This window comes from Salvia hispanica, chromosome 5 (genome assembly GCF_029641045.1).
Source record: "Salvia hispanica isolate PSC_SH4W2 chromosome 5, Shi_PSC_v1, whole genome shotgun sequence".
In the NCBI taxonomy this organism is placed as follows: Eukaryota; Viridiplantae; Streptophyta; class Magnoliopsida; order Lamiales; family Lamiaceae; genus Salvia; species Salvia hispanica.
Genome location: NC_142696.1, coordinates 767,176 through 790,784, shown reverse-complemented (window position 1 = coordinate 790,784; position 23,609 = coordinate 767,176). Strand labels below are relative to the sequence as shown.

The following is a 23,609-nucleotide window of genomic DNA, read 5'->3' as shown; positions in this document are numbered from 1 at the left end:
GATCGCAAATATAAAAGCGAAGAGGTTGGCTTCAATCCCCGCGTATTTAAGAAAGAAGAAACGAACACGTTAAGCAAAACCTGCTAAAATGCACGGGGGGGATGATTCACACTCGTCGCCGTCTCCCGCTGATCGGAGGATCAGCGCTCTCGTCCGCCACCTGCAAGGATCGCCGCTCGACGCCGCTGATCCCTGCCTCGCCGCCGCTCCGACTGCCGCTGCTCGGATCTCCGTCTTCGATCATGTTGTTCGGGCGCCAGAAGACCCCATTCTCGGCGTAATTTCTAGCTCTCTCTCTCTGTGCTGTCATATTTATGATTTTCAGCTGCTGTCAAATTATTTAGTAGGTGGTGATCGAGTTCTCTGTTCGGTGTTGAAAATTATCATGATTCGGTGAATTTGGGGAAAGCGTTAGGTATTTTTAGTATGAGCTGTGGAAAAGTGAAGAGTTGAGCTTGAGGAAACTGAATTAAACCTTAGCTCTGTCTCTATGTTGATACGTTTATTGAGTAACGGATGATTGAGAGGATTGGTGTTAGTATTGATTTCTCGTATGCATTTGTGTTTGATTGGAATGAGTTGCGCGCTCGAACAATGTTTTCTGATTCTGAAGAATCTCAATCGTTTCTGGCATTGCATGTTAACATTAGTCATCACATTTAGATTATTCATAGCTTGTATCACTCTATGGTTCATTTCCTTGTCTTCAAGTTTTAGATTGAAACTGTCATCTTATTTTATCAGCTCTTTTCATGGATAATAGGTGACTGTTGCTTACAACAAAGATCCAAGCCCGGTTAAGTTGAATTTGGGAGTTGGGGCATATAGGACAGAGGTAAAAGTCTCGAACTTAGGCATAAGTAAATTAACATTATCAGCTGAATTTTGAATCTTCTGGGCAGGAAGGAAAACCTCTTGTTTTAAATGTTGTGAGAAAAGCAGAGCAAATGCTAGTGAATGACAGGTACACATCCTATCTTGTTACCGATGTGTTTGGAAATTGAGGTCTATTGGTTTTAGTATTTTTCACTGATTAATTTGCAGATCTCGAGTGAAGGAGTATCTTCCAATTGTTGGATTGGCAGACTTCAATAAATTGAGTGCTAAGCTCATACTTGGTGCTGACAGGTAATGTTTGCGGTTCATTAGTGCCGATCTTATAAAAAGTGATTTATTGTTGGCCTGCTGAATATTAGAGAAGACATGATATAGTTAGAAACACAATTTATCTTCTCCAGTTTTGCCTGATCAACGTATTTGATATGCTGCTTTATCATATGTGTTGCAGTTTGTTTCTTGTATCAAACTTTATTTCACCTACCTCTGGTGTTTCTTGTATCATTATTCATTCTATATTGATTTATGTTACTGTTTTCACTTTTAGTCCTGCGATCCAAGACAACAGGGTTACTACTGTTCAGTGTTTGTCTGGTACAGGCTCACTGAGGGTAGGAGCTGAATTTTTGTCTAGGCATTATCATCAAGTGAGTCCCGAACTCGTGCTTCTATCTTTCTATCCTCTTCATCAGTATTCACGTGAATATTCAGTTACAAACATTTGTATTTGGTGTTGCAGCATACTATATATATCCCCCAGCCTACATGGGGAAACCACGTGAAAATATTTGGTTTAGCTGGGTTAGCAGTAAAGACATACCGCTACTATGATCCAGCTACTCGTGGACTCAATTTCAAAGGTTAGTTCTTTGTTCTGTATAAGCTTGGGATCTAGGTTTTGTTAAAGGAAGGGTCAATTATTTCTATCATCAATGCTAAATATTCTTAGACTAGGTGTACTTAAGGTAGTTGCATTTCGAGTTCACTTTGTATGAGGCAATTTCTTTTGAGATCACTCTGGAAATATTGTGCTTAAAGTAAAAAAGTCATGCCAACAATAATTAGCAACATACATGTTTTAGTGTTATATTAAAGTACTATTCATCATATATCATTCAGCACACCAACATACTACATGTCAATTTCTTTCTATATTTATCCATGCGCATTCTAGTTATCATATATTAATGGTGGTCGGAAGATGGAGGAAATACTTGCTTTACGCTCAAATGTAAAATATTTCAAGTCCATCTTGACTTTCTACGAAAAGCTTTAATGCATTTTTTTTGGCAAAAACAAGGCTTGTTGGAAGATCTTGGGTCTGCTCCTTCTGGAGCAATTGTGCTTCTCCATGCGTGTGCTCATAACCCAACTGGGGTTGACCCTACTGCTCAAGAGTGGGAGCAGATAAGACAGTTAATAAGATCGAAGGCATTGTTACCCTTCTTTGATAGCGCCTATCAGGTAATTGAACTGTAGCTCACAATCCTTGGCATCTTAAAGTATCAGATGTATATGTAATGATTTCAAGATCATTTCTTATTTTAGGGTTTTGCTAGTGGAAACCTGGATGCAGATGCACAGTCAATCCGGATGTTTGTAAGAGATGGGGGAGAATGTCTTGTGGCTCAAAGTTACGCCAAAAACATGGGGCTGTATGGGGAGCGTGTTGGTGCCTTGAGCATGGTAAGTTAAGCAAAAAAATTAATATCAGAGAAGTATTAGTTCCACCTCATACATATCTCACTGAAATGCTCGAGTTTTTCTGAATTTACAGGTGTGCAGGTCTGCTGATGTGGCAAGCAGGGTGGAGAGCCAGTTGAAATTAGTTATTAGGCCCATGTATTCAAACCCTCCGATTCATGGAGCATCAATTGTGGCAAAAATCCTCAAGGACAGGTGTTGAGCACTTCTTTGTAGTACATGAAATACGCTAAATTATGTTTTTTTCTAGAAAAATAAACACATCTCAGAAAAAAACTCAACTTTAGAAAAAATCTGAGATAAAGATAAGCATATTTATGACTTTATAAACCATCTTAGTTAATCAACATCTCCTTGCAGAGCTATGTTCCAAGAATGGGAAGTTGAACTGAAGGCCATGGCTGACCGTATTATCAACATGCGCAAGCAACTGTTTGATGCATTACGTAGTAGAGGTACTTCGAGTCTTTTTCCCTATGTTGGGTTGCTACATCTTCTTGAGATGTGTTTACTTCGCTTTGAGCAACTGTGCATCTCACATTGGCAGGTACACCGGGTGATTGGAGTCACATTATCAAGCAGATCGGGATGTTCACTTTCACCGGACTCAACTCAGCGCAAGTAGCCTTCATGACCAAAGAATACCACATCTACCTAACATCTGATGGGTAAATCCTAGTATTTCTTATCAACTTAAATCTTCCAAATTAATACACATATCCCCTCGTGATTATAAAAACGAAGATACAAAGAAATATGAGGTGCAAGTAGGTGGTCTTAACTAGAAAACACATGGTTATCAATCATCATTACTTAGGGCTCGGTTTGAGCTCTAGGCAAGTCAAAAGGAATATTGAACAACTGCTTATATCTGTTGTAAAATCGTGCAGTCGAATAAGCATGGCTGGTCTGAGTTCAAGGACAGTACCACACCTCGCAGATGCAATACATGCTGCTGTAACAAAAGCAGCTTGATCTTCGGTGGCCGGATATTTGATTGTATCCCAACTTATTTCCTCTCATTTCAACGGTGATGTAAACAATAAAATCCATGGATAGTAACTTCCTTTGCCGTAAGTTCGTGTACTATCTTGTTGTGTCAAGATCATATATATTTTTCATTTATCTATTAGAAACGTGTCATCTATTTTATTGCAATTGAGTTGCGTATGCGATCGAGGTGAGCAGCGTCCGCTCCTTTTCTCATTCAGATAAATGGCCATGTAGACATTCGGATGCAGAAAAATTTGCCTCGTGACATTGTTTGTGCTTGGTACGAGCTTTGCTCATTCGAGTTCTACCTGTGATTCGTAGGTCTTGTCATTGTTGTGTATGGAAATGTTAATATATAAGTGCGAAATGATGGCGTTATGGTACATAATTTCGGGAACGTTAAAGGTCTAGACAATTTCAAATAATAGTCTCAAACGATCGGATAAAGTCGACCATTTATATAGTGTACAACATCTACATTTATATAGTGTACAACATCTACACGGAATAAGCTTAGGGTTTTGTATAAATTCTTAAATTCATTTTACGTTAACATATGGCATTTGTTATATATGGTATCCAATAATATAAAAAATGAAAATATAAATTATACTACGACACATCTATATTACAGTAGGATTACTCTGTTTGTAAGCATGAATAAGCCTTTGCCTCTTCTTCTACCTGCAACTCTTCAACAGATAGGAAGATGGGCTTGAGAAACTGGTGCTGCTTGAAAATCTCGCAGATTCTTTTCCCGGTGTTCCGCATTCGCTGAAATCGAGCGTACGCCTCTCAGTCTGCAATGGGATTGATTATACCACCAGAGTAAGAGTTAAAGAGCATGCTCATATTCTTATGTCCAGAAAGTTAAGAGAAAGTGCATCTTCTCGTTTACAGCTATGCGGACTACAATCGACTAGAAGCCAAAATGACGATTTTTGGTGTGGGAAAAGAAACTCGAGAATGACTGAACACATACCATGGAACTTGAAGCAGCGCTTGCGTTGAGGCTTGTGACACATTTCCCCTTCATTATGGTTTCCGGAGTTTCATCTCCAAGAACCTTCTGGGCGTCAGCAAACGCACTGGCTGTCTGCTCTCCTAATTGCTTCATTAACCCGATGGCATCGTAGCCTCCGTCCCTCGGGGAGCTCAATAAATAGCCAATGTCCTACCAAAATCACACTATGAGATAAATGCAACAAATAAAGCAAACAATATATGTTTCAAATACCTCAATAGTTATATCTGTATCAACTCTTGGGCCTGGAGCAAAGCCGTTGATAAACCATGGGGACTTCCAAGCCGAAGGAGAATCCATAGTCCTCTTATACGGTGTTGACTCAATAAATCTGCAACCAAAGGATCGAGAATACGAGTGGGTCAGAAATGTCAAAGAACACCAGGACTGATAATAATATTCTTACATGTTATTGTTTTCACTGGCTAAACCTTTGCCAGAACTCTCGACTTTCTTCGCTGAAGGACTCAACGATTGCAGAGATGTAGTTATAAACAAATTGGTCCTGTCCTTTGAAGCCAGCCGAGGAGAACAAATGAAAGAAAAGCATGCGTCCGAGGATGTTAAAATGGCGCCAGGTTTAGACACAGCATCTAATCTTCGTGAAGACTGTTTTGCGAGAGTTCTAGCACTTATACCAACTGTTCTATCATTCTTGAGTATAACACGCTCCGGAGAAAAGAATAGCAGGTCATTCACATCGTGTTCAAGAAGGACTCCAGAAGGCTCGTTTGCCTGCCAGAAACAAAATTATAACACATCAGAATTGCAAAAAGGAACCCATGATAAATTCTCGTGCAGTGCTACAATTAGTACATCTACAGAGAATAATCATATTCATGATGGGTAAAGCAATGCGGTAGAGAAAATGACTAATTTTAGTAAGGCAGTAGTACAAAAAGAAGCCCGTTAATGCCAGTGGAGACAAAATATGGTACTCACTGATTCAGTCGAGTCCCTTTCTAAATTCTTAGTTCTGAGATCAGTGGGAGCTATCTTTGCAGTCATGCTGTTCGAACAATCACTGCCGTTGAGGTCATTTGGCTCCAGTTCAGAAGCAGAAGCTGCGTTTTCTTTTTCCATAAAAGACACTTCAAAGTTTCTTCTGTCTGGCGATAGTGAAACCAGCTGTCCTTTTTTGTCTATGCATTCATCAAACATAAACTCTAACCTGGGAAAACCATTGGTCATATTTGAAAATGCTTCATGGTTTCTAGGACCTTCAAGCTTCTTTTCACCTCTCTTTTCAGACAAAGGAGACACCAAGTCACGGTGTCTTTTCTTCAATATTGATGGCGTGCCTGTAAAAGTTTTAGCAGCACTTTTGAGAATTGCATCAGGGCTATCATCTCTGGATGGTGAATCCCACAGTTTGAATGGGGTCATGTTAGATATCATCAGTTGGCGGATGCCAAGTGGGCTGTACTCTTGATGCATGTCGCTACCTGATTGTATGAGATCACAACTGAAGAATGGTATATCCAAGCTTGGAAAACGTGGGGGCTCGTAGAATAAAGCTCCAGAATCATTTTCCACTAAAGGACAACTCTGAGAATCATTTGATGATGTTGAGACAAAGTCATTAGCTGAAACTAGCTTTGGTGTTTCCTTTACCTCGACGGAATTATCTTCACATTGCAAGTGACTGGACTCCGAGGTATATATAAAATCATCATGTGTACTTGGTGGATTTGGTTCCTGATCTGCATGTGAACTACTGTACTGATTTGGATCAGTATCAAACATTTGCTGACCATCGGCTGCAGGAACTTGCATAGGGAAGGGGACAGACTGAGAAAATGAAGCGCCCAGCATATCAGAAGGCGCATAACAAGATTGTGGAGCAACCGACTCATTTTCAGGAAACTGTAGCGTTGACGAATGATTGAGCAATGTATCTATGTAGTTCAAAACTTCAGAGGTATGTGTGTATACCATCCTGCAATCTGAAGTCGCGATCATATTTGGGGTATCAGCATCTACAGCCATGTTTACCATGGAAGTAAAAGTCCCTAATGGCATATGAGACTCTTGCTGAAAGGATACTTCTTCATGATTAGTATTCTGGCCACTTGAAGATGTTAAGGCGAACATTCCAGGTGACTCTTGCCCCAGATCTAGCAAAGACATGTCTGGTAGTTCATTAGGATTTAGTTGCCAATCTTTCCCCGATAAGGAACTCCAATCTAGAGAGAAATCATGCTCAAGAAACTTGTTGCTCAGTTCACAAGGTGCTTCTGGTATAGGAAACGCTTCTTCTTGAAATGCAGGACGATAATCTTCAGAATACTGACTTGAATTTGATTCTTCAGTTATTCTGCAGTCCCCTATGGGATGTACAGCTGTGCTGCTAATTGGTCGAGACATACTAGCAATGTTAGAACCTTGACTGCATTCAGAAGCTTCCTCTGCTTCGGTTCCGCCTCTAACAACACTATTGTCTTCTTCACTGCATAGTTGTGCCTTTGAAGAGGAGGAAGCTTCTGACTGATTAGGAGGAATCATAAGAGGTTGATCTTGGAATTGTGAAAGTAACCCTGAAGCTAAATACATGTCCAATTTCTTCTTGACAGAACTATTCCAATGGTTTTTGATAGAGTTGTCGGTTCTGGTGGCAGACACAACAACAAAAACACTCAAAATGAGCAACAGACAGGAGAATTTACAAAGAATTTACTGGTGTGTGATTGAGCTAATAAAAGCTACAAAGCAAATAAAAGCTCAGGTACCTCCCAGGCAATAACTTAGTTAACTCAGCCCATTTGTTTCCATAAATTTGATGAGCACGGATCAATGTTAATTCCTCATCCTGTGTCCAAGCTTCCTTGTTTATATTGGGATTAAGATGATTGTGCCACCTGAAAAAATGAGTAACACCAACTTATAAAGCATGCCAATAACACAAAATGGAGAATTCATTAATAGACCAGAAAAATAAAAGAAGCTCCTGCAGGTTACCTTTCACGACACTGCTTCCCTATACGCCCAGGAAGATGATTTGCAATCGTAGACCACTTTTTGGGACCATATTTGTTGACCAACTCAGTTATTACTTCATCCTCCTAATCATGTGCCAAAATTAAAATTAAATGGGTTCTGTAAACCCTATATCAGAAATAAACCATGAGAGTGAGACATCAAAGCCATTGGCGACTACGAGAGTAGCTAACCTCTTTCGACCAGGGACCTTTAACTAGCTCTGGATTAAGAACTTTCTGCCACCTATGTAGGCACTGAACATCTGTTCGGTCCTTGAAACACTCCGCTGGATATATCATAGCATTTTACAGAAAGTATATTGAATAATTGACCAACAATATTTATTCTAAGAAATCTAAACATATGTACAATCGGGACATTATAAGAAATCATTCCAACTTCATGTAACATGTTCAATCTATAGTACATAACTCCTAAAATGCAAAAACTAAGAAGAAAATGACAGGTATGATTATGAGGTTAGATCCATAGTACCCACTTCCAGTGACACTACACGAAGGCCTAAACCCATTTTCTTACCTATCTTTTTCCAATTTTTCCCTTTGAAGCGTTGAACAGCCATTCGCAATACCTCATCCTGCAATACAAACTGAAATATCAGCCTTTTGCTCAACACATTCCTATTCAATCTGTTATATTGCTGTGCATATAGACTTGAATAAATACAACTACAGGAGATTCCTTTTAACCTCTTCTGCAGTCCATTGTCCCTTCGTCGAACGTCGTGTTGGGCCACTAGTTCTCCTGTATAAACAGCATGGAAAAAGCTCATATACATCGAAAGACTATTATGTACTTGTGTACAAGCCACCAGAACTTGTTTACAGATCACACAACTTCTCCGAAACAGAAATTGGTTGCACATACAAATCATAAGGAAATCAAGAAAATATAGAACAAGTACCCATGTGAAGGCCGAGATCGTTGCAGACCATTTTTTGCAACGTCTGAAGGGTTATTATTGCTTCCTGTTCTATCACTTTCCATATTTGGCTGACAAATATACGTAGATGCCTCCAACTCGTTGGCAATTTTCTTCAGATATTTTTCCACAAATCATTATAAGCTACCTTACAGCAAGGTAGGAGCTGCTTGAATCCAGGATGGAATAGCTAAGAACATTGAAGGAAGAAAAGAGAGAAATCAGAATGTGTAACAATTAAGAAATTTTTACACCTTCTAAATATTAGCTGAGCTAACTAGCTGTGAGAAGTGTACAATTGAAACGAAATTACATTTTCCTGTGATGGAATGGAACTGTTCATCGGAAAAACAACCAATTCTCAGCTCTTAGAAATGAAATTTTGAAATATTTGGTTGCATTGAAGCTGGAATCCTCTAATTCCGAACAACACATCTGATTTCGTTATTGATGCGCAACTACTCAAATAAAAAAATTACCAGAAAGTAAAATCTGAAGCAAAACAGGATTCAAAGTGAATAATAGCTAGGGTTCCAAAATCATGCTATTCCAGTATTCCTCATACCAATACCGAAACTAAATCCAGAAAAACAAAGAACTCTAAGAAGTCCTCCAGCTTGATTTAATTCAAAAAGCAACATACAACGGAAAATGAAATTTGAATACTCACCGACGAATTTCAATCCAACAGCAGAAACACCGAAATTCCAACCGATCACTCGCGGATCCAACGGATGCTTCATACGCATCCAATAAATCCAGAAGCACACGAAGGATCCGCTTATTCTCGGTGAAAATTGGGAAAAGGAGAGAGAGAGAGTGTGTCAAGTCAGCCCAGTGTGTTTTCTTCGATTACGAGTGCGTGAAGTGTGTGTTTTAGAGAGAGAGAGAGTGAAATTAAAAAACGGTCCAAAGAATTCAAAATCAGAAAGTATGAAAGCGTTTTTCTCACACTGATTCGAGCAACTTTTTTCCATCAACGTCTAGGGATCTGCCACGTGGCGCAATCATGATCGATGGTTTTGTATGTTGTTCAAATATTTAAGCACAACGGTAGTGTTTGGTATATATATTGATGGCAATTAATATAAATAGAAGACGATAAAACACAACTCAGAGCTCAGTTGATACATCACAGTAATTCAAATCAAAGACTAGTAAGATCATTACTCGCTAGACCGGACGATTGGTGCGATTCTCTAAGCTTAGGACAATATCGAAGCATCAACGAAGAAAGACATGAGAGAAAGAGCTTATTGGCTATAGAGACTGTGAGGTCTCAATTCTTGATCCGAAGGGTCACCAAAGGCAAGTGTGTTGAGTTGGAATCCCGTTCAAACTAAGGATTTTTGAGATTCTAGATGTCCCGGCTATAGGAGAACGGGAACTGGAGTCCCATTTTACGCTTGACTTGTTGGTATTAAGAATGAGTGGTTCCCCTTCTCCGACCCGGAGACCCGATATATCACAAACTTTTTGTCTCTCCAAGACTCCATCCCCCAAAATGTTTTGAAAAGAACTCTTAGCATTAATGGGGTGAAAGTATACAAGTTCACTTCCCCACAAAAACCAAAGGCAAAAAAAAAAAACTCGAAAGAAACATCAAATCCACCTTAACATGGCTGATTCTACAGTAAACATTCTTGTTAAACAAAGACAGATTAGGCTCCTGCATTTGGATTAGGATGTTGTGATGCTGTGAGCAATCTCAGCTGCTCGTACGCCTCATAGCATGCATTGGCGTAGTCCGAGAGAGCTCGGAATATCTCCGGAAGCCGGATCTTGAGGCTTCCGAGTGACTTCTCCCGCACCTGAATGCAATGCTTCTGATGCTCCTCCATCTCCTCCTCCATCCGCTTCTTCAAACTCTCGACCACGAACTGCCTCTCCGTCACCGGGTCCTTCGTCCCGCTCTCCCCGGTCTTCTCGGCGTCGCCCTCGTCCGGGGGCGTCCTGCGGTTCCTGTACTTGTGCACCCACTCCTCGAAGGCTTGCTTCTTCCGGATGTACTCCCGTCTCGTCTCATCGTACTTGTCCTTCAGCTTCATCTCCTCTTCCTGGTGGAGGATGATGGTCTTGATCACGGCGGCGAACGACGCGATGGCGCTCTTCGCCACCTCGTCGGGGAGCTTCTCGAGGTAGTCGTGCCACGCGCGGAGCAGCGGCTGGATCGGAGGGTTTGGAGCTCTCGGTGGTGACGAGACTTTCTCCTTCAAGCTGCTCTCGATCGGGATGAGATTCAGCTTCAGCCAGCTGCTGAGCGCGCCGATGTACTGCCTCTGGCCCGTCACGAGCTTATCGAACTGCGAGTGCCATTGCTCGAGGACAGTCGCGAGCTGCTTCGTCCGGTCGTGATGGTGCTTGGTCGTCTCGATCAGGACGCCCGAGATGTCGAGGGATTTGAGGCCCGTGACAATCTCGAGCTGGCTGTTATGATGTATGCACATAGACTCCCACATCGTCGTCATCCTTCAAGAAATCAATATATCGTGCAACCGTGAGACGCCACATCACTTAAAAACGGCACATATTAAAAAACAGAAGATACCAGGCACCACCGGGACTCACCCTTGAACGAGCGACACGAGCTTCGGAAACAACTGCTTATCACGTATATCATTGACTTCTGAGACGGTCGAATCCAAGGATTGCATGTCAACTATATATCGCGTATGCAAATGGCTAACAGCAGCTTTCGCCTTCTCTACTTGCTCGGCACTAGCATTGCGTTTCTTTAGCTTATTCAGCACGCCGACTTTTCGTTGATATTCACGTTTCATAAGCTCGCCCGCCTGCCCATGCCAAGACAACAGAAATTCAAGACTAATAATACTCCCCAAACAACGAAATACGAACTATTTAGATTTCTCATAATCCATAAGTGAAAGGGGAAGGGGGTTCAATTCTTGATTGAAGACAAACCTTTATTTCTTCGTATAGCTTTTTCTCCCAAGCTAGCAACTTGTCCAAAACAGTGGCATGCGTCTCGTAATCATCTGGATCAAAGCTATCATTCGCTGCCTCGCCATTAGGCACGCCCTTAAAGGATTTGTTCCAAGTAATAACTTGCATGACACGAGCTGCATGGTCGATGTGTCCTACAAACGGAAAAGAAAGCCACAAGCCCACAACCGTATCCAAAATCAGAAAAGAAACGACATAATATGATGAGATGCCAAACAACAAATTATTCCCAGCTTGACAGTTAGTTTTATGTTTTACTAGAGCCTACTTCATTACACTGAATATCGCAGTTTGAAACAGACATACACATAGTTAAATACGAAAATCATAAAACAAATTGAACGTACTGATAACTATCGTGTAGTTAATTCGAACATTCAATAGGTTCAAACAGAATTAGCATAGTTTTCATTTAAAGTAGTTTACCAAACAGCTAAAAGAATTACTATATTACCTACAAGATTTTTCATAGTTAAATGCAACGTTCGTGTAATTGACTGTTTCAAATCGAACAATGGTAACAAATCACATTGTAGGCACATTTAAGAAAGATGATCACCTCGATTATCAGCGAAATTCGAGTGGTAATGCAACCTCGTGGCCTCGAGCATCTTTGAAACGGCTTGCGAGCTTTGGGAAGCTTTAAGGAAATGATCGTCGATCTCACTCAAAACCTTCAACAAATCCACACCATTATCATTTCCTGCCGCATTCCCACCCATAACGATTCTGCTAACAGCAGGAGGCGCGGTGTTGGAGTGCATAAACTTCGGGGCTGGCACGGACGCTGGCGTCTCCTCAGGCGTCTTGAACTCCTCGAACCCCACTTGCTTCTCCGGAGTCTTGAACTCATCATTTCCGGCCACATTCTCAAACGCCTGGTCGAGATTCCCATTCATTTCCTCGCCATAGCCACCATCGCCCCCTTCCACAGCCTCGTCCAAATTCGAGTGGGGCGTGTTGTCCATGAAGAAGTAATCCCACGCCATCCCTCTAATCTCCGAGGGAGTCGTGGAGGGGTTAGGAGGCGGCCTTATCGGAGTCTCGACCTCAGCCTCCTCAACCCCTTTCTTCCTCCTACGAAACCTATCCTCCTCGTCCTCCTCTTCCTCCACCTCGTCCTCCTCGTAGATATCGTCCTCGTGAACAGCCACCCCTTTCATCTTCCCCTTCCTAACCGACTCCGACAATGCCGGCATAGTCACCGCCCGTTGGAGCGGCGGCGTCGGCATGGGAGAGAAGCTCGGCAGCGGCGGGGGAGGCGGCGGGAGGTTCGACCCCATCGCCGACGGAGGGGGAGGCGGGGGCAGGTCCACAACCGGGGGATCCGCCGTCGCCGCTTCCAGCGGCGGCGGCGGGACCTCTCCGCCGGCGAAGTCGCTCAGGGCGGCGCCGGTGTCTTTAAGCGAGACGGAGTAGCCGGAATGCGCCGAGGCAAAGGCATTCCTCGCAACAACAGCCTCCTTCATCAAATTCCTCCTCTCCTTACACCTTGAAACCGATTCCTCATTGTCGATTTTCGATTGCGCACACCCCATTTTCGATCTTCAGTCGAATTAGGGCTTTTCCGAGCCTTCACATTTACCGAATAACAAAATCACGAGCTGGATTTCAACCTAAAATCACACCTAAACACAAGAAACAAATGAACAAATCAGAAAAAGAAAAAAAAAGTCAGTTCATTTTCTGAAAAAAACACACAATTTTTCAGTGACTTCACCACACACAGATTCATCAATTGGAAATGCTCACACACGTATCACAGCATGAATCACACAGAATATGCTTCCATTTTCCTAAAAACAGATGAATCTAGCATGATTTCTACTTTTTCCGAAAAAGCGCTCGAAGCAAAAGGGTTCCAAAAAAGGGTCTGAAAAGGAACACACACACAAAGTGCAAAGCACCACCTCACCTGCGCATAAATCAGCAGCTCCAGCGAGATTCGAGCATAAATTGTTGAAAATTTCCTCACTACAAAAGAAAATCTGTATTCGTAAACAAGGATGATTAAAAAATTCTCCTTTTTGATTTTGCGGTGATGTGAAAAAAGGAGAAACGGACAAAATTTCTCTGCAGAGAGACAACACTGCACCCGAGAGGTACAAAGCGCCACAGAGAGAGATAGATGGGCCGGATGGTCTCCGGTTCGGTTCCTGCAGTCGCGTGCTTTTTGAAGGGATGGACTAGCGATTTAAAGGTTCGAGTTTTGTTGATTACACGATTTATTGAGAATGAGTGTGGGTGCGATTGCTACTGCGGTTTTCAAAAAAGAGGGAAGGAGTAACGGTCACAACAATCGAGGTGGAGCGGCGTCGTTTTGGACTTTTTGGGAAAATATTTATTTCTACACCCATTTCCCAATTTCTTTGTTCTACTATTGTGGAAGTAGGTCATAATTAATGCTGCACATGGTATATAAAACAAGGCAAATTGCTAGAAAAAAATAGGAGTATTAAATTTAGTCTAATATTTGCCAATTTTCAACTTTTAACAATATTTGTGTTTTAATTATAAATTTCACAATTTGTTCAATTGTTGAATTAGAGCAAATTGTGTATGTCATTAAGAAAAAATAGTATAGTTATTTTTGAGAAAGTGTAGTTCGTTGTGTGAGGTAAAAAGAACTTAAATAAATAATGAGATCAATACATCGTCATTATCTGTATGAAAATAATACTTTTTTGGAGATATAGTATTACCAAGTAGACGGGAGCACCTTGTTTGTAATGCACGTCATCGCCAAGTAATAAAAATAAGATACGGAAATATCTGATACATTCGACATGAGACAATTAAGGACATTGTGAAAGTTATGATTTAATTAACTATTATTAAAACTTGTGTGACTTACTAGTATTTACCAAATTTAATGATTCTTCCAACAAATTGCATATAATGATTTGTTCATCTCATTTAGCTAAAACATATATAATGTCTGGTTATAGAATTAAAACCTTTGTTTTTCTCATTGCATCAAAATTTTTATGCCCTTTTCACACATTTAGGGATTATAATAGATCTGGCAAAGTGAAATGATATGGGAATTATTGTTTTAGTTAGATTATGGTAATTTAAATATTTTAAAAGGAATATGGGAATTTTATCACACAGATTGAGAGATTATACAATAGATTATAAAGATTTGCCAAAGTGGAATGATGCGCAAGATTGAAAATAAATTTATCATTATGTGATTAGGAGAATAATTTTTTTGAGTTATATAATGGCATTGGTAACTTAATTGTTTTTAGCGGACAAATTTAATTACTTGAATTAAATTCAGATAGGCCCATTTGATTTAGCCCATTTGGAATGGGGTGCGAATACACATGGGCCTTTTGCGTAATTTAAAGTCTCATACTTTAAATAATTAAAGATTAATGAAACAAAAAAAACGCACTAATATTTATCAAAAATAAAATGGTCAACTGAAAAAACATAATTTTGAACTGAAAGGAAATAATTTTAATATTTGTGTCATAATTTTCAGGAAATGGCTTATTGAATATATATCCAAACACAAAAGATAACAAAAACAACATTACGCACTTTTCGAGTATACTACTTCGATAATTTTTATATATTCTTTATCCCGATTTATAAGATACATTTCATCTGGTATTATGAATTAAGAAAAAAATTTGCTATGAAGTTAAACTAGTATCTACTCCCGTGCGATACACGGTTCAATTAATTTTACGCAAACTAATTTAATATATCACTTTATCATCACTCGAATTTGAAACTAAAAAACTAAACTTGCGAAAAACTTAACATCTACAAAATATTTACAATAGGCATATATATAGACTGCATATGTATTTGTTCTAAAGTTTTCATCCTACTTTTTTCTCTTCTAGAATTCTCTACTTTTTTCTTATATATTCTATTTTATTCCTAAATATTTCTATTATAAATTATCTTCAAATTTTAATTACAAAAATCAGGCTTATTATTTATTTGAACACATTCTGTGCAATAAAAATACTAAAATAAGAAGACTCAGTTGACAAAACATTTTTTCTAAATTCAATAGGTATAATACTTAAAATTATATTAAAACAACAAAAAAAACATATATTGATTAAAACGTTTTTTGATATAAAAAGAACAATCTTATTTAAACAATACATAGTCAAATTTAATGTCTAACACCATCACTATGAAATTATTAATATACAATTTATAATGTTCAAAATATGGAAGCCATTGTCATAGAAAAATATAATAAATATAATCTACCTTCATATTTTATCAATTTCAAAGATCTACTCCGTCTGTCCGCTATTAAATGTCTCATTTTTCCTTTTTCGTCCGTCTGCCAATAAATGTCTCATTTCACTTTTACCATAATTGGTAAGTGTACCCTACATTCCACTATCTCATTTCATTCACATTTTATTACAAAACCAATATATAATAGTGAGTCTCACATTCCACCAACTTTTCTACCCACTTTACTCATAAAGTCAAACAATTTCTTAAAACCCGTGTCGGTCAAATATGAAACATTTAATGGCGGACGGAGGAAGTAATTTATTAAATTAAATAATAACTTCATCACATTAATCCTAGTCATCACATAAATCCATAAGAATTTGTTATATCATATGTCTCATAAAAAAATAATCATGTAAACCCTTCACCTATATAATTGGGTCAACTAATTAAAAATGTATCGCTAAAAAACAATTTATTAGGTATAGTAACTTATTCATATTAAAACATTACCCTCCGACTTCTCCTTATACTCCAATACATCTCTACCTTATCCTTTTTCCCAACATCTTTTATCCGCCTCCATCTAGCTCGGGTTCCCTTCTTCATCACCAGTTATCATCTCCTGCACCTTTCTTGTCCTGCACCAGCGTAATCGATTCCATAAGCCAATTTTGTGGCCGTCTCCTTTATAAATTATGGCAAATGACATATTGTTCAAAAAAAATAGCTAAATGATTCAGATACTTTTAGCCGACATTAATTAATAGTTTAGTGGATATTAATTTATAGTTATACCAAATTAATGGCATTAACATCCTTCATTTGACTAGTATTTAATGACATTAACATTTCACTTGGCTACATAAATTATAAACATAACTTATTGAGTAATATTTATAATTATTCCTAAAATTTATATATATTCAAAATTTTATATATGTATAGATGAGATATAATAATATAGAGGATAGATTAAAGCAGAAAAGAGTAAAATGAGTATTAGTATAAGATAAAACAAAGTATTATTATGAATCAACTAATTTGGGCGGCAAGAAAATAGAACACAAAGCCATTAATTTGACTTCGACAAGTTGGGTAGTGATAAAATGCAAACTTATATATTGTACAAACTCAAATCTCTTCAACAAAGTTTCAAAACAGTTTCAATACAATATTAACACAGTATAAAATTTTAAGATTTTAATGTTAAAACAATATCAACACAACATCAATCGTTGACTACCATTGAAATTCTGTTTTGACATTTTTTCTATTGATGTTTTTTTTATAATCTGTTAACATTTTTCAATGATCCAGATTATAGTTTTGAGTTTGTACAATATTTAGCGTTTTCATTTCATCACACTCCAAGTTAGACGATGTATTAAGGTATTTAGATACCAGGAATATCTAAATAATTAAGAAATTTATGCATTATTGATTTATTGAAATTAGGAGACAGATTAAATTTTTATGACGGATCAAAAATTTTTGGAACACTGCGTCCGTATATTGAAAAATAAATAAAAAATAAATAAAAATACAAAGAAGACAGAGATCAAACTATCACTCTTCCGATTCAACAAGATCTAGTTTTTCTACTCAAATCGCAGTGAGTCTTACCTAAATCTCAGAATAGGGCGAATTGCGACGTGAATTTGAAGAAATCTGAATCATCCATGGCACCTCCAGCTCAATCTCATCGATCCCCTTCTCCATCGCAGCCGTCCGGGTAATCTCCTGATTCCATGATTTATAGTGCTGAGAGTGTGAATTAGTGCGTTGATTATTATTATTGGGGAATGGTCTGTGTAATTATATGAAAAATGCTTCATTTTGATCCATTCGTTTTGGAAAAGAAGAAGTGAAGTGAAAAACTAATTGATTCATGAGTTATTTTTTTCTGACTATCGGTAAATTTTGAGATGTTTGATTGCTGTATCATTTAATGTGAATAGGTCATGCTCACAGCTAGATTAAGCGCCATTTTTGTTTTTAGAGGTCTTATGTGGCTCTTTTATGTGTGTGTGTGAGTGTGTGTTTTAGGGAGGGAATTGTGATTATTGGGGAATTAATTTTTGCTGAATTGAAATGAAGAGTAAATAGTCTTTTGCTGGATTAAATTGAAGAGTAAATAGCAGTTCCTCTGATTCCTGTTATCTGCTTTAATCAGAAAGGGAGAGGTTTCGGATCTTAAAACGCAGCTACGGCAGTTGGCAGGTAGCCGAGCTCCTGGAACCGATGACACGAAGAGAGAGTTGTTCAAGAAGGTTATATCGTACATGACTATTGGGATCGATGTATCATCAGTTTTTAGTGAAATGGTGATGTGCTCGGCTACCTCTGACATTGTGCTGAAAAAGATGTGTTATTTGTATGTTGGGAACTACGCAAAGCACAATCCGGATCTTGCACTTTTGACTATTAACTTTCTTCAAAGGGATTGCAAGGATGAGGACCCCATGATTCGGGGGTTGGCTCTGAGGAGTTTGTGTTCACTTGGTGTGGCGAATTTGGTGGAGTACTTGGTGGGGCCATTGGGTAATGGGCTAAAAGACGGGAATAGCTATGTGAGGATGGTTGCAGCTGTCGGAGTGCTCAAGCTGTACCACCTATCGGCGTCAACATGCTTGGATGCTGATTTTCCGCCTCTGTTGAAGCAATTAATGCTCAAAGACAAAGATGCACAGGTCAGGCTATGCACCCTTAATTCCATTACCTTGATCCTTAGTTATAGATGTTACCTTTAACCTTAAAATATCACATCTCATTATAAAGATTGTTGATTGCACGACATAACAAAATGTATGACTTCTTACACAAAAGTTGAGCTTGGCTCGGATGCTGGCTAGTATAAGTCATTGGACAGACGATTTCAGCATACCTGCCATCTACCTCTAATTTTGTACTTGTTTAAACAGGTTGTTGCAAACTGTTTAACTTCGCTGCAAGAGATCTGGAGTCTCGAAGCAAGCACATCCGAGGAAGCAGCAAGAGAGAGAGAAATGTTGCTTAGCAAGCCAGTTGTATATTACTTTTTAAATAGGTATCGAGTGTGAGAAGTTTTCTATCTTGAAATCATTTATCTATCATGTAAAACGCCCTAACTTGGCTTCCTACGGATGCAGGATGAAAGAGTTCAGTGAATGGGCCCAGTGTATTGTCTTAGAGTTGGTTTCTAAGTATGTCCCTGTGGATAGTGAAGAAATCTTTGACATTATGAATCTTCTTGAAGATAGACTTCAACATGCAAATGGTGCAGTCGTCTTGGCCACTATTAAGGTCTTTTTGCATATGACGCTGTCCATGACCGATGTTCACCAACAGGTACTTTATCGATATATATTATTATCCATAGCTTCATGAATATTGGTGAACATTAGCATGACTTTCTGTACCTCATATGTAAAGTTTTATTAATATCGTCTGATACAAAACTGCTGATACATCCTGCAGGTCTATGAGCGAATTAAAGCTCCTCTGCTCACTTTGGTAAGCTCAGGAAGTCCCGAACAATCGTATGCAGTCCTTAGCCACCTTCATTTACTTGTGATGCGTGCGCCATACATTTTCTCTTCGGACTACAAGCACTTCTACTGCCAGTATAATGAACCGTTTTATGTCAAAAAGTTAAAGCTTGATATGTTAACTGCTGTGGCAAATGAGAGCAATACGTATGAGATAGGTGAATTTCATTCTGTATGCATGCATAAGCCTTTGCTATGAAATTTAACATAGTCGGTTTTCCCTATATACTCTAGTCACTGCTCATCGCCAACCTTTGGTTCTATTCCAGTGACCGAACTTTGTGAATATGTTGCCAATGTTGATATTCCAATGGCAAGGGAATCAATTCGAGCTGTGGGTAAAATTGCTTTGCAACAATATGATGTGAATGCCATAGTTGACCGACTGCTCCAGTTCTTGGAAATGGAAAAGGAGCATGTGACTGCTGAAACTCTTGTAAGTATCTAGTTTCTTTTATAGGCTACACCGGTGTGCCAATCTTGAGATGTACCATAGCCAATTCCTTGAATTACGTCACCATGGAGAAGCTTGTGGTAAACATGTTCTGTTTCTAGGTTCTTGTTAAAGACCTGCTTAGAAAATATCCGCAGTGGAGCCACGACTGCATAGCAGTTGTTGGGAATATCAGTAGTAAAAATGTTCAGGAACCAAAAGCCAAAGCTGCTCTCATTTGGATGCTCGGAGAATATGCTCAAGATATGCAAGATAGTCCTTATATTCTGGAGGGCCTTGTTGAGAACTGGGACGAGGAGAACTCTGCCGAGGTTACTGGAAATCACTTTCTGCTTTTGTCGTAATTTTTTCATTTAGTTCCTAAATATTGCCTGCTTCAAACGTTGCTTTTAGGTTCTTATTTCTAGTATAAACTGTAGCTACAGATGTCATCCTGAAAATGAAATACTCCATAACTTATGCTTTTAGGACAAAACTAAGAAAAAATCTAAATGCAATCAGAGATTAATTTGCTTGGCGGTAATGGGCGAATTCATAGTTCTTAGCTTATGTTCTAGTAATTAACTTTTATACGATATACGCAGGTTCGTCTACATCTTCTTACAGCAGTAATGAAGTGCTTCTTGAGAAGAGCACCAGAGACTCAAAAGGCACTAGGGGATGCTCTAGCAGCTGGTGTTGCTGATTTTCATCAGGTCAAACTCAAGCTTACAATCCTTTTGTTGATGCTGTAATGCTTGCTAAATCCTCGTTAACTGCAGGATGTTCACGATCGAGCGCTATTGTACTATAGGCTTCTAAAGTATGATGTTTCTGTTGCTGAGCGCATAGTAAACCCTCCAAAACAAGCTGTTTCAGTCTTTGCAGATACACAAAGTAGTGAAATGAAAGATCGCATCTTCGATGAATTCAACAGTCTATCTGTTGTGTACCAAAAGGTATTTCTGGTTTGAGTCAATGCCCAAATGCTTCTTACATTATCAATTCGTGTATATACACATAGATTTAGCATGTATCGAGCCAGTTCATATTAACTAATGAAGGGACATATTTTTCAGCCATCCTACATGTTCACTGACAAGGAACACAGAGGCCCATTTGGTTTCTCAGAGGAACTCGGTACTCTATCTATTGGCACCGAGCCCTCAGATGGTGCAGTTGCTGCTCAGAGAGTCGAGGCAAATGACAAGGACTTGTTATTGGGTACTTCTGAGAAGGAAGAGAGTCATGGTTATGGAAACAATGGTTCTGTATATAGTGCCCCTTCCTACGATGCCTCGACGACAGCTGGTGCTTCTCAGGGCCACTTTGACCTTGTATCGATAGACCAACCATCTACACTACATCCACCTTCTGGCTTTGCCATTGACGATCTACTCGGTCTTGGAATGCCAGCCACACCCAGTTCTGCTCCTCCTGCGTTGCTGCTTAACGCCAAAGCTGCCATAGACCCGAATGCATTTCAGCAGAAATGGCGCCAACTACCAGTATCTTTATCACAGGTTTATGAACTTCCATAGTTGTCTATTTCCTAATAAGCTTGTTATCATTAAAAGGTTTAAATCAAAAAATGACAGCCCGGGCACAAGTAATGCTCAACACGGACTTGAAACGAGCAACCCATGAGCATCTTCTCTTGTTACTTTCCTTAAGAATATCCAATTGCTGTTTTTACTACTTGAGGATCTTAGACGACGCCCTTTTGCTGTATTTCGTTCAGGAAACCTCTATAGATCCACAAGGAGTGGCGGGAATGACGAATCCTCAAGCCCTCCCTCAGCATATGCAAGGCCACTCCATCAACTGCATAGCATCAGGCGGCCAAGCCCCGAATTTCAAGTTCTTTTTCTTCGCACAGAAGGCAGAGGGTTCGTCTGCTTATCTCGTGGAGTGTGTCATCAACTCATCGTCGTGTAAAGTGCAACTAAAGATCAAAACCGATGACCAGGTGACATCACAGGCGTTCTCCGAGCTGTTCCAGTCTGCACTGTCTAAATTCGGTTCTGCTTAGACTTTACATTGACGGTTTTAGTTTCAATTTTGTCTGGAAATCGATGAACAGTGGATAAAGTCTTGTAAAATTTGATTTGTGTAATTGAATTGAAATTAAATTGAAGGCAACACATTATTCATATTTACTAATGATAAAAAAAAAAATTACTAGAGAAGGCATCAAACTCAGTAAAAAATCACGTGTGCTTATAAATAGTAAACTCAGTAAAAAATCACGTGTGCTTATAAATAGTCCTCTAGTAAAAAAAAAATCTCAGTTTGATTTTGGTGAGAGACTGAGAGTGATCAAACTCGTAAAAACTAAAAATGCCTAGAAACAGAAAAAACTCAGAAATCTTTTTTGAATTGGAGGCGGAAGGGCTGCGCCATCCGCAAGAAGCAGACGACGCAGGCGCTCGAGCCCGCCGAGAACACCCGCAGGAAGCAGACGACGCAGGCACTCGAGCCCGCCGAGAACAGCAAGAAACAGATGACGCAGGCGCTCGAGCCCGACGAGAACACCCGCAGGAAGCAGACGACGCAGGCGCTCGAGCCCGTCGAGAACAGCAAGAAGCAGACGACGCAGGCGCTCGAGCCCGCCGAGAACAGACGCAGACGCGCGAAGTGGAAAGAGGCGCGCGGGCCGGTCGAGAGCAGAGGCGGGATGCCTCATTCCAAGAAAGAGGCGCGCGGGCCGGTCGAGAGCAGAGGCGGGATGCCTCAATTCAAGAAAGAGGCGCGCGGGGTGGTCGAGAGCAGAGGCGGGATGCCTCAATCCAAGAAAGCGGCGCTCGGGTTGGTCGAGAGCAGAGGCGGGATGCCTCAATTCAAGAAAGAGGCGTGCGGGGTGGTCGAGAGCAGAAGCGGGATGCCTCAATCCAAGAAAGAGGCGCGCGGGATGGTCGAGAGCAGAGGCGGGATGCCTCAATCCAAGAAAGAGGCGCGCGGGATGGTCGAGAGCAGAGGCGGGATGCCTCAATCCAAGAAAGAGGCGCGGGATGGTCGAGAGCAGAGGCGGGATGCCTCATTCCAAGAAAGAGGCGCGCGGGCCGGTCGAGAGCAGAGGCGGGATGCCTCAATTCAAGAAAGAGGCGCGCGGGGTGGTCGAGAGCAGAGGCGGGATGCCTCAATCCAAGAAAGCGGCGCTCGGGTTGGTCGAGAGCAGAGGCGGGATGCCTCAATTCAAGAAAGAGGCGTGCGGGGTGGTCGAGAGCAGAAGCGGGATGCCTCAATCCAAGAAAGAGGCGCGCGGGATGGTCGAGAGCAGAGGCGGGATGCCTCAATCCAAGAAAGAGGCGCGCGGGATGGTCGAGAGCAGAGGCGGGATGCCTCAATCCAAGAAAGAGGCGCGCGGGGTGGTCGAGAGCAGAGGCGGGGTCGAGAGCAGAGGCGGGATGCCTCAATCCACGAAAGAGGCGCGCGGGATGGTCGAGAGCAGAGGCGGGATGCCTCAATCCAAGAAAGAGGCGCGCGGGGTGGTCGAGAGGAGAGGCGGGGTCGAGAGCAGAGGCGGGATGCCTCAATCCACGAAAGAGGCGCGCGGGATGGTCGAGAGCAGAGGCGGGATGCCTCAATCCAAGAAAGAGGCGCGCGGGGTGGTCGAGAGGAGAGGCGGGGTCGAGAGCAGAGGCGGGATGCCTCAATCCACGAAAGAGGCGCGCGGGCCGGTCGAGAGCAGAGGCGGGATGCCTCAATCCAAGAAAGAGGCGCGCGGGTTGGTCGAGAGCAGAGGCGGGATGCCTCAATTCAAGAAAGAGGCGCGCGGGGTGGTCGAGAGCAGAGGCAGGATGCCTCAATCCAAGAAAGAGGCGCGCGGGGTGGTCGAGAGCAGAGGCAGGATGCCTCAATCCAAGAAAGAGGCGCGCGGGGTGGTCGAGAGCAGAGGCGGGGTCGAGAGCAGAGGCGGGATGTCTCAATTCAAGAAAGAGGCGCGGCGCTCGGGTTGGTCGAGAGGAGAGGCGGGGTCGA

General features: G+C 40.8%; 4 protein-coding genes across 4 annotated transcripts; 2 read left to right on the top strand and 2 right to left on the bottom strand.

The window, feature by feature from the left end:
- Window positions 1-34: 34 nt before the first annotated feature.
- On the top strand, window positions 35-3,699 carry LOC125188572 (aspartate aminotransferase, cytoplasmic-like). Its single transcript, XM_048085506.2, has 12 exons — window positions 35-277; window positions 764-835; window positions 903-964; window positions 1,045-1,128; window positions 1,385-1,484; window positions 1,577-1,697; window positions 2,138-2,301; window positions 2,386-2,523; window positions 2,615-2,736; window positions 2,902-2,996; window positions 3,089-3,209; window positions 3,432-3,699. The coding sequence occupies exons 1-12, from the start codon at window positions 89-91 to the stop codon at window positions 3,514-3,516; spliced, it is 1,353 nt and encodes a 450-aa protein (XP_047941463.1). The 5' UTR covers window positions 35-88; the 3' UTR covers window positions 3,517-3,699.
- Window positions 3,700-3,933: 234 nt separating this feature from the next.
- On the bottom strand, window positions 3,934-9,389 carry LOC125188570 (transcription factor MYB3R-1-like). Its single transcript, XM_048085502.2, has 12 exons — window positions 9,151-9,389; window positions 8,463-8,670; window positions 8,248-8,302; window positions 8,078-8,135; window positions 7,729-7,823; window positions 7,517-7,620; window positions 7,288-7,416; window positions 5,501-7,166; window positions 4,965-5,293; window positions 4,772-4,889; window positions 4,517-4,708; window positions 3,934-4,334 (listed from the first exon to the last, which is right to left on the bottom strand). Exons 2-12 carry the CDS (start codon window positions 8,543-8,545, stop codon window positions 4,215-4,217), a joined length of 2,949 nt encoding a protein of 982 aa, XP_047941459.1. The 5' UTR covers window positions 8,546-8,670; window positions 9,151-9,389; the 3' UTR covers window positions 3,934-4,214.
- A 586-nt stretch (window positions 9,390-9,975) lies between these two features.
- On the bottom strand, window positions 9,976-13,667 carry LOC125188571 (protein ALTERED PHOSPHATE STARVATION RESPONSE 1-like). The gene is made up of 5 exons (XM_048085503.2): window positions 13,360-13,667; window positions 12,004-13,072; window positions 11,403-11,578; window positions 11,049-11,272; window positions 9,976-10,949 (listed from the first exon to the last, which is right to left on the bottom strand). Exons 2-5 carry the CDS (start codon window positions 12,980-12,982, stop codon window positions 10,142-10,144), a joined length of 2,187 nt encoding a protein of 728 aa, XP_047941460.1. The 5' UTR covers window positions 12,983-13,072; window positions 13,360-13,667; the 3' UTR covers window positions 9,976-10,141.
- A 3,530-nt stretch (window positions 13,668-17,197) lies between these two features.
- On the top strand, window positions 17,198-21,781 carry LOC125188998 (adaptin family protein). The gene is made up of 11 exons (XM_048086157.2): window positions 17,198-17,400; window positions 17,842-18,358; window positions 18,590-18,714; window positions 18,797-18,995; window positions 19,125-19,353; window positions 19,465-19,631; window positions 19,751-19,960; window positions 20,234-20,344; window positions 20,411-20,587; window positions 20,708-21,151; window positions 21,370-21,781. Exons 1-11 carry the CDS (start codon window positions 17,348-17,350, stop codon window positions 21,658-21,660), a joined length of 2,523 nt encoding a protein of 840 aa, XP_047942114.1. The 5' UTR covers window positions 17,198-17,347; the 3' UTR covers window positions 21,661-21,781.
- Window positions 21,782-23,609: the final 1,828 nt, after the last annotated feature.